Source organism: Stegodyphus dumicola, chromosome X2, assembly GCF_044657685.1.
Source record: "Stegodyphus dumicola isolate Sdum_Otavi_A_Nest chromosome X2, ASM4465768v1".
NCBI lineage: Eukaryota > Metazoa > Arthropoda > Arachnida > Araneae > Eresidae > Stegodyphus > Stegodyphus dumicola.
The window spans coordinates 194552283-194567793 of NC_140781.1; the positions used below are offsets into that span (position 1 = coordinate 194552283).

Below are 15511 nucleotides of genomic sequence, written 5' to 3' on the forward strand. Positions count from 1 at the left end.
ATCTGTGACATGAAAAAAATTCAAAGCTTAACGAGATATCCTCTTGCAATATGAAAAGGTTAAGAAATGTAACAACAGTAATAAACGTTTTAAAATATTTATTAATGATTATTCTTATTAATTTAAGAATACTTTAATTCTTATCCTTTAAATCTTATTTATTCTTATTAATTTTATTAATGATTATTCGTAATACTTTAAATTTATAATAAACACAAAAATATTTTATGTAAGTGATCTTATTTGAATGTATTTTTGATAATATTTAATATGTCGTATCTGAAGTTTTTGAAAGTAGCGATAGACTTTATTTTTCAACGATTAACGACACTAGAAAAGCAATGCGGGAGGGAGTAGAATAAGGGCCCATAACCTATGGCTGCGGATGTAGACATCGTGACGCCCTTTTTTGAGCGTCTCTCTCACATTAAATGGTAAATTTTTGTTTAAATATTTCATAAATCGACGGCTCAGTCTTTTCTTGATGTTATTCCGAAATCATAACCTTGGAACTATAGGGAAAAGTTAAAGGTTTATATGTAGTTGACAAGATCATAGATTTTGTTTTATTACTCATTTTAAAAGCGAAACTGGTTTCGTGAATGCTTTATCTAAAGAAGTCTCCATTGCATTTTCTTACTATAATGACAATGACAGCACGATCTGGTGGACTTAAAATAATTTATCGTCCACCTTTAAAGTGTTCAAAGAGCAATATATAACATAAACGTGTCAACTGTAAAATTAAGCAAAATACGGCTAGCTTTAATTTTAGAGAAATACCTTATACATTTCGAGGTAATATGACACAAAACTGTCTATCTCAAGCAATAAAAACAGAACCGAGTTAGCGTACTTTATTCACGAATTTCTGTTCTGTTAATGCATGGAAGGTACTTTTATGCTAGACGTTTGTATTCAGACATATTGTTATTGAACGTAATATTGCCCCTTTCAGTTAGACTCACAATAGTCAATTAGAAAGAAGAATCTTATACTAAATTTCATATTGCATATTTTAGTTCTGCAAAACTTTTATTTGATGTTATCTAGGAGAAAACGTACTCAGTAATTTTGCAGAAAGGCTTCCATATACTATGTTGGTATTAAATACTCTTTTATTTTCTATCCATCTGTTGTGCTTATAGAAGAAGAATTTATATGCAGCGCAAAATAGTCGTTTACGCCTAAAAAAGTGACAAATTTGAAACGTTGGTTTAAAGTGTACAAAGTACTTAGTACATTAACAAAACAACCAAATGGCTGGTAGTTCTTTCCCCTTGCTTAATGTGCTATTTATTCATGCAAATTTCTTAACAAGGCTTTATGCACAGTTAATGACTTAGTCATAATGTCATTCTGGAGATTTGGATCGAATGTTTATCAGTTTAAGCCACTACTGACAAAATAATCCTCCTAAGACTTTGATCGTGATGCCTTTTTCCCTAGCAGCCTAATTCTCTTTTACGACTTTTATAATTATTTTTGATGAGAATTTTGTTAAATCTTTGAACATAATCGTTGATTATGTACCCGTTATAAGCTACTAATAATATTAATAATATATGGCTGGTGCTGAAGATTCATGATATTCTATAATGCAGAAAACCGATCGCAGATGACAAAGACGAAAATGAAACACTGTTATTTCACCATTCATCATCTGAACAGCATTCGGCATCTGCTCTAACGTCACAAATTCAGTAGCTATCCATAGGTTCCGAATGCATTGCTTAAGAAACCGGTTAATTGAAGATTAATTTTTACTCATATTCAAAATAATTCCAGAATCTCAGATTATTTACGTGTGTATGTCTTTTTATACATTTTGTTACATCATATACAATGATTTAGCTTTGTAAGTTATTCAATCCTACTGCATTTTAGGTTAACTGTAGCATATTTTAATAAACACATAATTCGTGTTCTGATGTTAGGCAATAAAATATACCTCATGTTATGATTTTGATCATATTCTGAAGATGTGAAAGACATATTTGTTGGCTGTTTAACCGAGTAGTACTACCATGACCATAGTAGAAACTTAGGCAATATCGTCAGGGTTAATGAAATGTTAAATAATTGAGCACTCTGGAAAGTTAATTAAAGCGACGAGCTAAAATTTGGTTACAGTCATTTCAGTTTGCCCACCGGCGGCCGAGTGGTAAAAGCCTCTGAACACTGGTAGTTCGGTCCGGGGTTCGAGTTCCGGCGAACGGGCTGGCTGCATGGGCGTTTTCGTGGTTTTCCCCATGTGTAATGTGGATACGAGCCAGTTTTTCTTAAAAAGACCTCCACGGGGCATCCCTCCCTTTCCGTGTGGTGCCTAAGGGCGAATCACATAATAAACAAAACAACAACAAAAAAAGTCCTTGCAGCTTCAACTTTTGATATTATCGAATTGTCCTTTTGAGAGCTTGTGCTTTATTATAAGACCTTTCCTGATTATAGGAATGCTAATTTTCTAGGTACTATAAAAGGGGCTAAATTAGTAGAAATAAACGATGCTACTTAATATTGCATTTTATTTAATTTAACATTATTTTATAAATGATTTATCGTACTAAAGAGGCATACATTTTTAAAAAGTTTTAACCATTTATGAATGCATAAAACTTAAAGTAAGGAAAGAATTATTTAGATAGGCAAGAAATGTAGCAACTAAGACATTATATAACATAAAGTAAGACATCTTGAGTACCAGTTAAAATCAGGTTGCAATAGCTCAGCATCAAATATTTCAAAATAATAAATCCGTGTCTAATTAACCCATGCATGCAGAAAATGACTTTAGATTGACTAGTTATTTATAATGGTACGTGCGTAAACTAGTAGTTTTTCTTTATACTCGCTCACACAAGCCTTTATAAAACTTTAAGATTAAATGAGATAATAATGAATAACACTTTTTTTGTTTTGGAGTTAAAGAAAAAGTCAATGATTCTACCTTTCAAACGCTTCATGCTAATTCGAAGGCGTTGACCTGAAAGCATTAATAAACGTAATTACTGCATTCAAGGCCATCAACCCAGCAAAAGCGTTACAAAGAGGAACATCACCAAATTTCCTCCCTTTTAATTTCCATATCTTGGTGAAGGTGGTGTAGAGGTTTATTTATTTAGTATGGTTTCGTATTCCATTTCATTTTGATATTATAATAACATGTGTGACTCGTATCATAAGGTTATGACTTATAATGACATTTTTATTAGGTATACGAAGACTATTGCTGGCATAGGAGTATCAGCACAGAAATACAACCCCGAGATGAAGGCACCTAGAGTACGTGATGTCACCGTAAATACACTTGTTGACAAGCTACAACACGTGAAACAAGTAATCATACTTTTTTGTTGGCTTTTTTATAATACAGTAATCTTTTGTTTGTTAGAAAGGAGCTTAAAGTTAGAAAATAAATGACAAAAATAGCTGAGAAGCCTTTCTTTTTTTATCTTTTATCTTTTCTTTCTTTGTTTTGTGTTTTCGTTGTTGTTACCAAGGACATTCCTTTATAATAATTTAATCGTTAGTTCAGCGTAAAATTATCTACTTATATCAAGTATCTACCAAATGATTCAACATTATCTTAGCAGTAGTTGATGCGATGCGTCTGTTTGAAAGGTGTTGTAATATGAAAACTGTAAAAAAGTATTAATTAGGAATGATTTTAGTTAATAACAGTATTATACGTGTGAATAACAAATGACGTCATACGTGAAATCGATTACTTTTCTTATTACTGATATTAATATTTCTTTAAAAATGGAATTATAGGAGAAAATAGAAATGATTTTAATCTAGTATAAAAAATCGAATATCTTAGTGAGCACAGATATTTAAACTGCTTGAGTTATAGGTTTAACGTTACTAAAAATAAAGTACACTACTTTGACGGGGGAAAAAATCTTAATTCCAGCTGTCCTTTCTCTTCTTGGTAGAAGATGATTCATCAAAACAGTTAGTCGACGAGTCATTAACTTAGTTACACAAGGAAAATTTGTCTGGACGCTGTGTGTAATTCATTGAATCCTTTCAGTAGACAGGTCTAGTGTTTTCAAAGATCGTGATCGTGCACATATGTTCACGTGTTCTCTGGTTATGTCATTAATCAATCTTCATTCTGCAGCAATAAGGGCGGGGAGAAGCGCTCATCATTTTTAATTCTAGTTTTTAAATAATTTTAAAATTCTTAAAATATTATTGATCCAATTCTTCGTTTAGTTTCTATAAGGAAAACACTAAACCTACTGAATTTCGCATGAATGAGGCATTTTAACATTTAATAGAGAGTTAGATAACATTCATGTCAAATTATTTTTCAATATTATAACTCCTATCTTCGTTTAGTGTTGTAAAGTTTACTTCGTTGTTACCGCTTACCGTCTTCTTGCAAATGGGAAACATGCCCCGCTAGCAATCGGAGTCCCGGCGTGGTCAATGCACATTTTCACGTTTCCTTCTGCAAAAAATACTACTCCAAAAACATTTCATTATTAAATAAAGCAACACTAATGAAAAAACTCTGCGTAAATAATATGTTAACGAATTAATAAAAAATACATTATCGAATGATTAACGAATTGCAAGTTAATTATTTAACATTAGTTATTGAAATGCATTGAAAACTATTAGGCAGTATTGCACAGCTTACACCTCTTTCTCGGTAGGTTTCATAAACTCTTTGAAATGTTTTCCTTCTGTTGCCACTGAAAGCAACAATAATGACTGAATAACACTGAAAGCAACACACAGTGACTAAAAGAATGTTTTAACTAAATCAGTAATGATACCTCTTTGATCTAACTTTATCTGTACAAATTTTTATAATTAGAGCTAAATGGCATTTTAATATTATTTAGCTGTAATAGAAAGAAATTCCTTTTGTGTTTAGTTGAAGACCGATAAATTCTGGTTAGTAAAAATTGTCTTAAAATAAATTTTATAGGCCGGAAAATCTAAAAATCTGAACTGAAATTTCTTTTTCATGTTTCATAAATATGCGTATATCTTGAGTGAAAAATTCTTAACTTACTTACTGAAATCATGGAACGACAATGGGTTCGAATCCCAAAAATAGTGGTAGGCTAGGCGCGATTCTTCTTTAGTAGGAGTCACTACCATTTGAAAAAAATCAATTCAAAGGGCACTTTTCTAAGTGAAGCTAATCAGTTAATTGCTCAGCTAATCAAAATTTGTTTCTCTCTCTCGATATATATTTATAATAAAGTAAACTAAAGATAAAATTAAAAATGATTAAAATTCAAACTATAAGCTTCAAATGATAAAGCAAACAAATAAAAAAAATAAAATAAAGTCTGAATTGAAACATTAGGTACGAACGAATGAGAAGACGAAAACGAATTATTAAGAGTATAGAAACTCTGAAAAATGTACAGATGGAATTCCTAATCCTAGCTTGTATGTCTTTGCTACTTCACTATCAGTTTAATAATTTTGTAACTGGATGAACTTTTGTATCATTCATAAATTTATGTACCAAATTTACTTTTCTAGAATATTAATATTCTTAGAAGCCATTTGTTTAAGTTTGGACAGATTGTAGAGTCTTTTCAAGCAGTTTCTAGAACATTAATTTCCCTTACAGAATACCAGCTAGTTATTAGTTTATTCCCCTATTGCCTAGTATTTATTCTAGAGTTACAAATACTGTGTTGTTCGATAGGAGCCCATTATTCATCTAAGTAACCGGATTTCTAAGTTTAGATTGCTAAATGTAATGGATAATGTAATTAATGGCAGAGTTGTTTCATAGCACCTCCTTTAAGTACATTGCATAAATCTCTGGATGTTTTCTCAAATAGATTCTGAGCAGCAGAGTAACGTCGGTACCGCAGTCAGATTCCTCTGTATTGGGTGAAGGCAGTGGTAGCGGCGGCTTTTGGGCAATTGGTGACGATGAAGATTACGCAGGTGCATCCGGCAGTGGGGACTTCCAAAAAGGTCGGTATTCAAAAGTTATTGGTTCGTTTAAAAGATTTCGCTTTTTTTCATAGTTCGAAGTACGGCACGAAATGAGTGATGTGTCCGAGTAGGAAAACGTTTTCATTTCGAAATGTAACCCTTCATTAAAATGTGCAAAATAAATAGCTCCCCCCTTTATGTAAGAAATAACTGGATGATATTAAAATTTAAATTATTACAATGAATACTAATGTAACATTCAAAATTAAATGATTTTGTTGAATTGAATGTTGCGATCTGATAAGTGGCATTAATTCGCTCATTTTGAACTGAAAAGCTCATTTAAAAGTATTTCCGAATTTAATTAGCGTGCGTATGAAAAACCATGTACTCAAATTAATAGCCTTATAACAGTATTAATTTAGTAAAAGACTCGGCTTCATATTTCAAACAATGCTAATAAATGTAATGCTGATTAATTAATTTAGTTTTTGTGTTAATTCTACTACTTAAAAAGCTGCGATTTTTTTTAAATTGGATGAATTACGAATACAACTATATCATTTACAAATATCAATATGCATAGGTTACTAGCTGAGCGCATTAACCATTATATAACGGAATTATGATGTCTTCTCTTTGAGTCAGAAGTCACTTAGCATAGCTGAAAAATCTATGAAAATAGTTTATGAGGTGATGCAGTTTCATTCGTGATTTAAAAGTATGACAGATATTCTCCTATAATGATAACAAAGAAAAAATAAACAGCCTATGCTGGAAGAAATATGTATAATTTACATCTTAAAGGGGAAAAAATGTTGTAAAATTATTCAAGTTTCCGCACTGCTTTATTATTCACTTTTTAGAGACTGTAATATTCTAATATTTAAATTCTGAATGCAGTATCAAATATATTGCTCGTAATAAATTTGATGCCAAACATTGAAAGTTCCATTGCAGAAAGTTTGATCTACATCTGTTACTGTATCATGCAGCATCCCTACTCTCAAAATGTGATGTAAAATATTGAGAAACATTGGTTAATTATAAAGATATCTTAAAGATATATTATTGCCACCATTTAATAGAGATGCCGGTAAAGCTGAAGTATGAACGAAAACTATTATTATTAAAATTAATAACTTAGAATGATGTGTGAAAATACTGAAAAAATATTATATTCAGTTCGATAAAGATAAAAGTATCAATCAGGAATAATTACTTATTTATAATTAGTATAGTTATGTCTTTAACTTTAAAGCTTAAAAGAAAACGAAAATCAGTATTCCGTAATAAATTCAATTCAACAAAATACAATTTTTAAAGTAAATGACATTTTATAAAAAAATTGGGTTTTAATGTGTTTAATGTTTTCAAAGTTTTTGTATATGTTTTATTCGTTCACCCTTTTGATAGTTAATGACGAATCAGTTCACCCTTATTCTTTCGTTATTGATATATATTTGGCAACCTGAAAATATTATGAAGCAAACATTCTCGAAGAAATGTGTTTCTGTATTTTATTTGTGATAAATACACGATATAAAACGTTAAAGTGTTATAAACCATAGCAATGAAACTAAGAAAAAAGAAGGAAGACAGAACTGATATACTTTTGAAAATTAACAAAATATAAACTGAAAATAATGAATGTACTTATAGTTAAGAAACTATTTCAGAAGGTTCATTTAGTTATTTAGACGTAATCGTTTAGGGAGTAACATGATATTTGTACGCATTTTTATCTAATTAAAAACAAAGCACGCTAACAGAGCTGTTAGTCAGTTTTTGATCTTAAAGTAATAGTTTGTCCGTCTATAAATCATTGAAAACTAAAGTATATAAAATCAGAATTTTCTATTTGTTACTATTACTGAAAACAATTTATTCAGAAATATCACTTAAATTTGAATTTTGGAGCAAGAAATTCTCACGTAAATTCAACTGCATCTGTCCCATAACATTGGCTGTTTACGTAATATTAACTTGAGCTTTCTTTTAAGGGTGGGAAAAATATCTTTCTTATAGAAAACAAAAGTTTCGCTCAATAAATTGTTCATTGTACTGGAAGTTTCTATTTTGAACTTTCTGAAACTCACTATGATTTTTGTGTTATTTATTTCTATTTTTCAGAGGATAAAACTGATCTTCACTTCGTGCGCAGTGATGGGGATACCACGCCCAATGCTGCTGGTGACAGAAGTAGAATCCCAGTCATCTTGGTCTTCTTCTGTACCGTCTTCCTTCTGAGGAGGAAATGAGTCCATTTTAGCAATATTTTCACGAGACTGCAACTCGATAATGCGCACATCTCCAATAGCACCGCAATAACTGTGTGCCAACGGCTCGTTCCTCGCTTATCGTAGCTAGCGTTTTTGCTCCCTTATTAACTAATCAAAGTGTTTGAGATCTATTTCGGCTAATCTACGACCTCAAGATATCAGCTGGTTGGGAAATATGTCATTTTGATTACCGAATTAGATCGGAATTTTGTTGAAAGCGATCTATTCGCAATGTTTCTATTTTCAAATGCTTTCAACTCGAGACAATGCACTTGCTTTCACGCTGTCTGTTGCATATCTGTTTGGCTTGGTGCTTGAGAAAAAGGGACGAATGACGTAATCGAATCCTGTAGCCGTGAATGTTTTTATTTCAATTTTGTTTTTTCACTGATTTTTTTTCCTATTATTATTTTTTTACAAAACGGTGTTATCGCCGTGATTGTTGAGAAGTGAGTCGTTTAAATTTTCAAAGTGCCATTTTCTTATGTTTCTTTTATAGGGCATTTTTTAATTTTGACAATTTTTTTTAATTCTTCCAAGCCCCTTTTTTTAGAGTTTCATTTGTCTCGATGTACTTCCGGGAGTTGAAACAATCGGAGTAAACTCCAACAGCTATTGTGATAATGCAAATAAAGCAAAATTTAAGTTGGTAGAGGCCGAGTTAAACCTGCGTGGGCCTTTCTCGCCTTCAATCAACGCAAATGTGTATATGTGTGTTATCTTGTCGTCTTAGATTAACTTTTATAATTATAAATGTGTGTATATTGCGCGAAAGTCCATGTCTAATCCGAGGTGATATATTGATTGCTGAAAAGTCAAATGCGAGAAAGCAAGGTTGTGATTCATTTTGTTTCCTAAAGTATATCTGTCTCTCCCTCGCTTTCATTTGCAGGCGTTTCTGTTTTTTAATATTTATTTTTCCCCCAGTGCGTTTTGCCTTTCTGAGCTTATTATTTGTGTTCTTTGTTGTCACACTGGTCCCTAGCAGAAAGAGCGGTCAGTTCAGGTTCGAAAGAAATCGAGGTATGTTTTGCAAGCGGTCGCGTTTGAACCTAATCCATTCGCAATAATTCTAGCCTTACTATATTTTCGAACAAAGGTTCACATAGACAATGGACCTCCATTTTCAGTGTCTTCCTCCACAGCTTCCGACCTTCGGCTGCGGTGTGATAAAAGAGCATATTTTTGTGATCTCTTGTTTGTTTGTAACGTGTCGTTGTCGGAAGACGTGCACTTTTCGAGAGCTGCGAAACAGAGCCGTATCCAGGGGGAATTTGGTTTCTCAATTGATAGAGATCAGCAGCGCACTATTACCTCTTTCGTATGAAGTAGAGGCCAGCACGTGTATTGCAGTATGAGAATCTCTGCATACTTCACCTTCCTTTTAAATAGTCAATTACTCACGAAAACTGCTACCTGAGCTGCATACATACACTAATAACTAATATATCTGTTAAAGAACTGATTCTAAAGTTCATTCTGTAGTAATACCATCAGTTACTCCGAGAAGCGGATTTCGCAAAGGAAAAAAATGTTTCAAGTCGCTGACAGTTAAATTTTGTATGGTGACCAGATGCGAAGCCAAAGTAGGCTAAGAACCATAATTCAAGTACAAATATTTAAAATCAAAGTAGTTAAATTCTTCCCGATTTAATAAAATGTTATCGTCTGAAATATTTTTTAGGAAAAGAGGAACAGATTCCTCTACATGAATTGAAATACTGAGTTTTATTACAAAAGCGTAGTATGATTATATATGTGGGGCTATATATGACTTGAGAACGAGGTTAAAGTATAAGCTATACTACTTTATTGACTAAACCAGCGGTTCTGAACCTTTTGACTAATGCGTACCATCTAAACAAAAATTGAAAACTTTTAGTACCACTAGAAAGTACTACTACCACCACGACTCTTGAACAAAGCTCAGATCTCATAAATTTACGAGTATTAGAGAAAAAAAACTCAATCAAGATGTTGGGGTTTTAATTTTTGAATTTAATAGTTAAAAATACTTTGCGTCTTTGCGTACCACGGGTTGAGAACCCCTGGACTAAACTATTATTATGAATTAGAAAGCTGGTAATTATAAAATTAAAGTAGCGGTTAGATAACCCCACAAGGATGACAGAGTCCATGAATAGTTCACGTAATAATTTAGACGGTCCTTTCACCTCATATTATCTAAGTTCAAACGTTACAAGATCGCTGAACATCACTGTTGACCTTTCTGGGCGATTACCACTCCTCGAAGGCTCATCAGTGTGATTCTCTGCTTTGGGCAGTTTCAAAGCTCGTCAGCTTTGGATCCGGAACTGAAGCACGTATGCTTCTGTTCAGGCCTGGAGCTCGAATATGCGCTGCGCTGGTAGCAAACTAGGGTGACGTCAGTGCTTGACAGACGTACTTCCCCCCTATATATATATATATATATATATATATATATATATATTTAATGACACTAATATTTGCTTAAATTAAGCGTGATGATAAAATGTATTCAAATAATCAGTATGTTTGAATATTACGCCAATTTAATGATTACTAAAAAGAAACTGAATTTTAAAATTTTTCTCACAACAAGAAAGAATTATTTTCTGTTTGCGGAGTATTAATTAGTATACTTTAATAACTTTTAAACATTTTATTTGGGGTAATATTTCAAAACACACTTTGGTCGCTTCATAACTTAGGAATACATTTTATCATATTTCACTGTTCAGAATACTTACATATTTACTGTAGCCGAATGCTTTTAATGATATTACATACATAATTTTTTATTTCGTTTTGCGTAAGGTATTTAATTACTTTGTATGAGTTTATAATTTTTCAGGTAATTTAGTTGGCGTTGTTTTTTTTTTTTTTTTTTTTTTAGAGAGCTTTAGCAATGATATATTAATTTAACGATTCATTCTTATCGTAGAGCTTATATTTATATAAAAAAAGACATCAGTTAGTTTCTAACCTTTGGAAGCCAAAGAAATTAGTCTCAGCTCTGAAAGTGAAATTAAAAAAGACGCTAATCGTGAATATGATAATTGAATCGGAAGAAGGGTATATAACAATGATGCAGAAATTTTTGACTTCGAAAATATTTAGAGTTTTTCTGTAGGAACTAAACAGCAGAAAAATTTATTCAGGAGCCCAGGAATTTTTCGCAGTACGTTTTTTTTCTTAAATTCGTAAGTTTAACAAAAATAAAACATATATTATAAAATTACGCTCTTATGAAAAATATTAAAAAAATTAGTAGTTGACGTAGTTGAACTTGTACCTGTTGAGTTTTAATTGCTTTCTTTGTTGCGCTCTGAACACTTTATATCTTTCATTACACCCAATCTGCGTATCCTTGACCTTTGATTAGTCATATGCTAGAAATAACGTCATCGTATATCTAGACATCAGTCATTTAATTAAACTGACAAATTTAATTATATGACGAATCTGCATAACCGCTGACTGTCGTTAACCTCTTCACCTCTTCAATTCTCTTGAAAACGTCACCTCTTCAATTCTCTTGAAAAGCGACGTCCAGACACTGCGTGGTTTCCAAATACATTGCATATGCTGTATATTTTGTACAAAACAATTAAAAGTAAAGCTGGTTTAAATACCGCATTAGCAATAATAATTTTTAAACTTCTTTTTTAATTTGTATAAATTATTACTGCCTCATAACAGGTGGCAAGTTGAAAACCATAAACAATTATTCAGACTTTCTTCGTCATTTACGCACAATCTGCTTATAAATCCTGTGACTTACGATACATAACACTGCCGTTATACATAAAATCGGACGACAAAAGATTTATTTTTACATTTATGTAAATACCGAAAATCATTTACGTAGTTTCGCATCGATATTATTTTTTTCAAATTCTAATTCTGTTAAAGAATTAAATTGGTGATTTTCTCTTTTATTTTTTTAATATCCTATATTTGAGAAAATATGCTCGCACACTTAGAAATTTTTTTTTTCTTTTCTGAAAGAGAGAAGGTATTCATTTGAATGTACGCTGCATCTTTATAATATAATGACCAGAGATTAAAATTGTGGCTGCAACATTTTATATTTTTTTTTGATGATTCCATTGCTTAACATAATATGCAACTTTGTAATAAAAAATTAAATTCGTTTTCTCTGCCGGAAGCAACTCTAGTGTATTTGAAGTGCAGTACCTGGAAAAAAAACTAACAAAGTCAAGAGAATAAAATTAATTGTTCAGTTATTAAATTATGTAAGATAAACAAATGCGACTTTATTTTGCAAAAGCTTTAATATTGAAGTGACATAACTATAAGCATTTTTGGATTATCAAAAAGTGTAGAAAGTAAAAGTAATCTGTAGATGCAAGGTCTTAGCAGAATTCTATATCTCAGCCACATTTAATTCCGTATTCTGATTGATTAAACTCACAGTATTATTTCAGGTAGATATGAGTGAAAAGCACAACTGGACACTTCTAAAATTTACATACTACATAAAAAACAATATTTACAAATATTCTACGTAAAAGATGCGAAATAATGTAACTTTTGCTAATTTTCTACATTTAATTACGGTTATAGAAGCGTAAATTTCGAGTTCTGTATACAGCTTCCGAATCAATAATTACACCACAGTGTTGTGATATTATATATGGCTTGTCACATTCAGTTGAATATTTTACTGTATAATATTAATGTATTACTAAGTTTTCATGAAATGGAATAAATCTCGTGTCATTTATTTACTAAGTACATTCGCACAAAAATGAATTAAAATTCGTGCCTATAGAGTTATTTTTGCATAATAAAATGTAAGACCAACAAAAGAACATAAAGCTTAGATATACTCATATATGTATACTATAGAAATAGTCTAAACTATATTTAGCATACTCTTGTACAAATAATATTATAAAGCAATATCTGTATGTATACTAAATGGAATTTATTCTAGAGTAAAGCCATAGAACTGTTTAAATTAAAAAAATGGAAGATTATGTATTTTATATAACAATGAATATTTAATTAATCTCAGGGCTACTAAAATAGGCTAACCGGATTTTCAATAACTTTAATTTCGTCAATTTATTCTTTGAGCTTGTAAATAGCTGTGTATAAAATACGTTCTCAGAATAATGAGGTTTGTAGTCCATGTAACATAATACCTACTTTTATAAACACATTCAAATATTTGTCATTTAGAACAACAAAAACTTTCGTTTGTTGCATTTTTTACATATTCTACTTACTGCATTTATTACAGTTTCTACTTAAACTTGAAAAGAAAAAAAATTAAGGCATAAGAAAAAAGCAAATGAAAATAAATCAGAGCAATAAATTTTTAATATGTATTTCAATATTTTTTAAAGTTCTTTTATGGAAATAAAATTAACACAGCGAAATAAAAAGGCTTAATTTCCGATGCTTGATATTTCTATATAAGCACACCGCAATGAAAATATGATAATGACGATAAAAGTAGAAAAGTGCTTTACGTCCTTTTCTGTAAACATTTACAATAGCACAGTTACGTAATGTATTATTCTGTATTAATGCTAAAATTCTTATAGTAGCATTGTTCTCATAAACATGGATGTTTCAATACAGGCGATTATCTAAAATTCGTGCCTGCATAATTATATTTCTGAACACTCAAAATGAGCACATTTGCAATGAATGTCAGAAAATATTTGGTAAATATGTAATCTCTGCTTTATCATTTACAGTAAGTTAAAATTAAATTTATATCTAAAAGTATAACAGAACCATGTACTACACCTAATAAGTACACGGTTTTCGTGAAATATCGAGTAGGGTGTATAATTTATCTCACGTTAAGATTTACTAAGAAATATCTGATATGATATAATGTTCTTTCCAGTTTGTATTTACATTACAATATTTACTTAAAAATTTGGAAAATAGTGCAATAACAAAAGGATATTCTTAACTAAGTTTGAATTAAAATATAAGGGGAACATCTATACGTTTAGGAATTGCTTCAAAAAATGATACAAAGCGTAGTTTATTATTTATACATTATTCAAGAACTTTTCTGAAATTTTAAAAGAATAAAGTTAAGTAAATGCTTTTCTCGAGATCGCATCGTAATTAATTTCCGAATACCTGAAGCGCTTGCTGCATGTTTTAGATAAGCTGTTAATGCTTACTCTAAATCTCATAATAATTGCAGTTATAGCAAAGGTGAGCCTATTTGACTTTTAGCAACGAATTTTTCCTATACTTTTGTTCCTCCGTCCCCAAAAATGAATTGCTGGTTACGGCTTTGGACGAGCATAAAAATGAGATTTTCATCGCATGTGAATTGTTAGATTATGAGACCATCAGTTCCTAGGTTATTTGTTTGCAAAAGTATTTAAGCTTATCCTGGAGAGCTGGACTCTTCAAAGAAAAATGGACTTCTCTCTAACAGTGCACGTCTTCTGAACTTGTTCGATATGTGAAAATAAAAGCGACTTGCCTTTGCCTGTGTGATTATTGAAAGAACTTCTTTTTTCTCTTAATTCTTTTGTTTGTGTTCCAGCGCCTAATGTGATGAAAAAAAAAATGTTAATATTGTTACCTACAGAATGTGATTAAAACATTGTAAAACTGAAATGACTTGATTTTTCTTTCAGGCTGCGAAAGATCTGTTGATAGCACTTGTACGTTCATTCGAACATATTTAGTCACAAGTGAGAGCTTTGCAACTAGTGATAACAAAATGCAATTTTCTTTATTTTGTTGAAATCGCAGCCTTTGTTTTGTTACAACTCACTTTTTTTAAACAGAATCACAGCAGGAAATAAACATCTTGAAAAATGTTAATATTTGTTCTGTTTTTATTTCCACATTAAAAATTGAAAGCTTTTTCAGACTGAGTGAGTAATGATTCGTGAGCATACCATTAAACATTCACTAGATTATACTATTAAAATTCACTAATATAATGCCTCTGAGAAGAAGATCGAGTAACACAATATATAATTTGCGATTTTAATATACATATTGAGAAATTCGGGAGGATGCAATAAAAGTCATTATGCACTTGAAAAATGGCCTCAACGATTTAATAAGTTATATGTATTTAAGGGGACTCATACACCTTAAAACTCATAAGATGTTCGAATAGGTGACTGTTGCAAGAATTAGGATAACTTATTTATTTTAAAAGCAATTACTACCAACTTTTTACAGCTGACTGCATAATATAGCTGCTTTCTGAAATAGTAATCAGAAAGTTTGTGTTGCCCCAAATATTTTTATAATTTAATCCGCTTTGTGACAACATTTTTCGTCATGTTTCCAACTTGCGC

General features: G+C 31.1%; 1 protein-coding gene across 2 annotated transcripts in view; it reads left to right on the forward strand.

The window, feature by feature from the left end:
• The window catches only part of LOC118194886 (glypican-5-like), a 177154-nt gene extending 162131 nt beyond the window's left edge, over positions 1 to 15023 (forward strand). For both annotated transcript variants that reach the window (XM_035366094.2, XM_085809744.1), the window contains 3 exons: positions 3213 to 3336; positions 5823 to 5961; positions 8056 to 15023. In XM_035366094.2, the coding sequence (XP_035221985.1) occupies positions 3213 to 3336; positions 5823 to 5961; positions 8056 to 8183 (391 nt within the window). In that variant the 3' untranslated portion in view covers positions 8184 to 15023. The remainder of the gene's footprint in view (positions 1 to 3212; positions 3337 to 5822; positions 5962 to 8055) is intronic.
• The last annotated feature ends 488 nt before the right edge of the window (positions 15024 to 15511 follow it).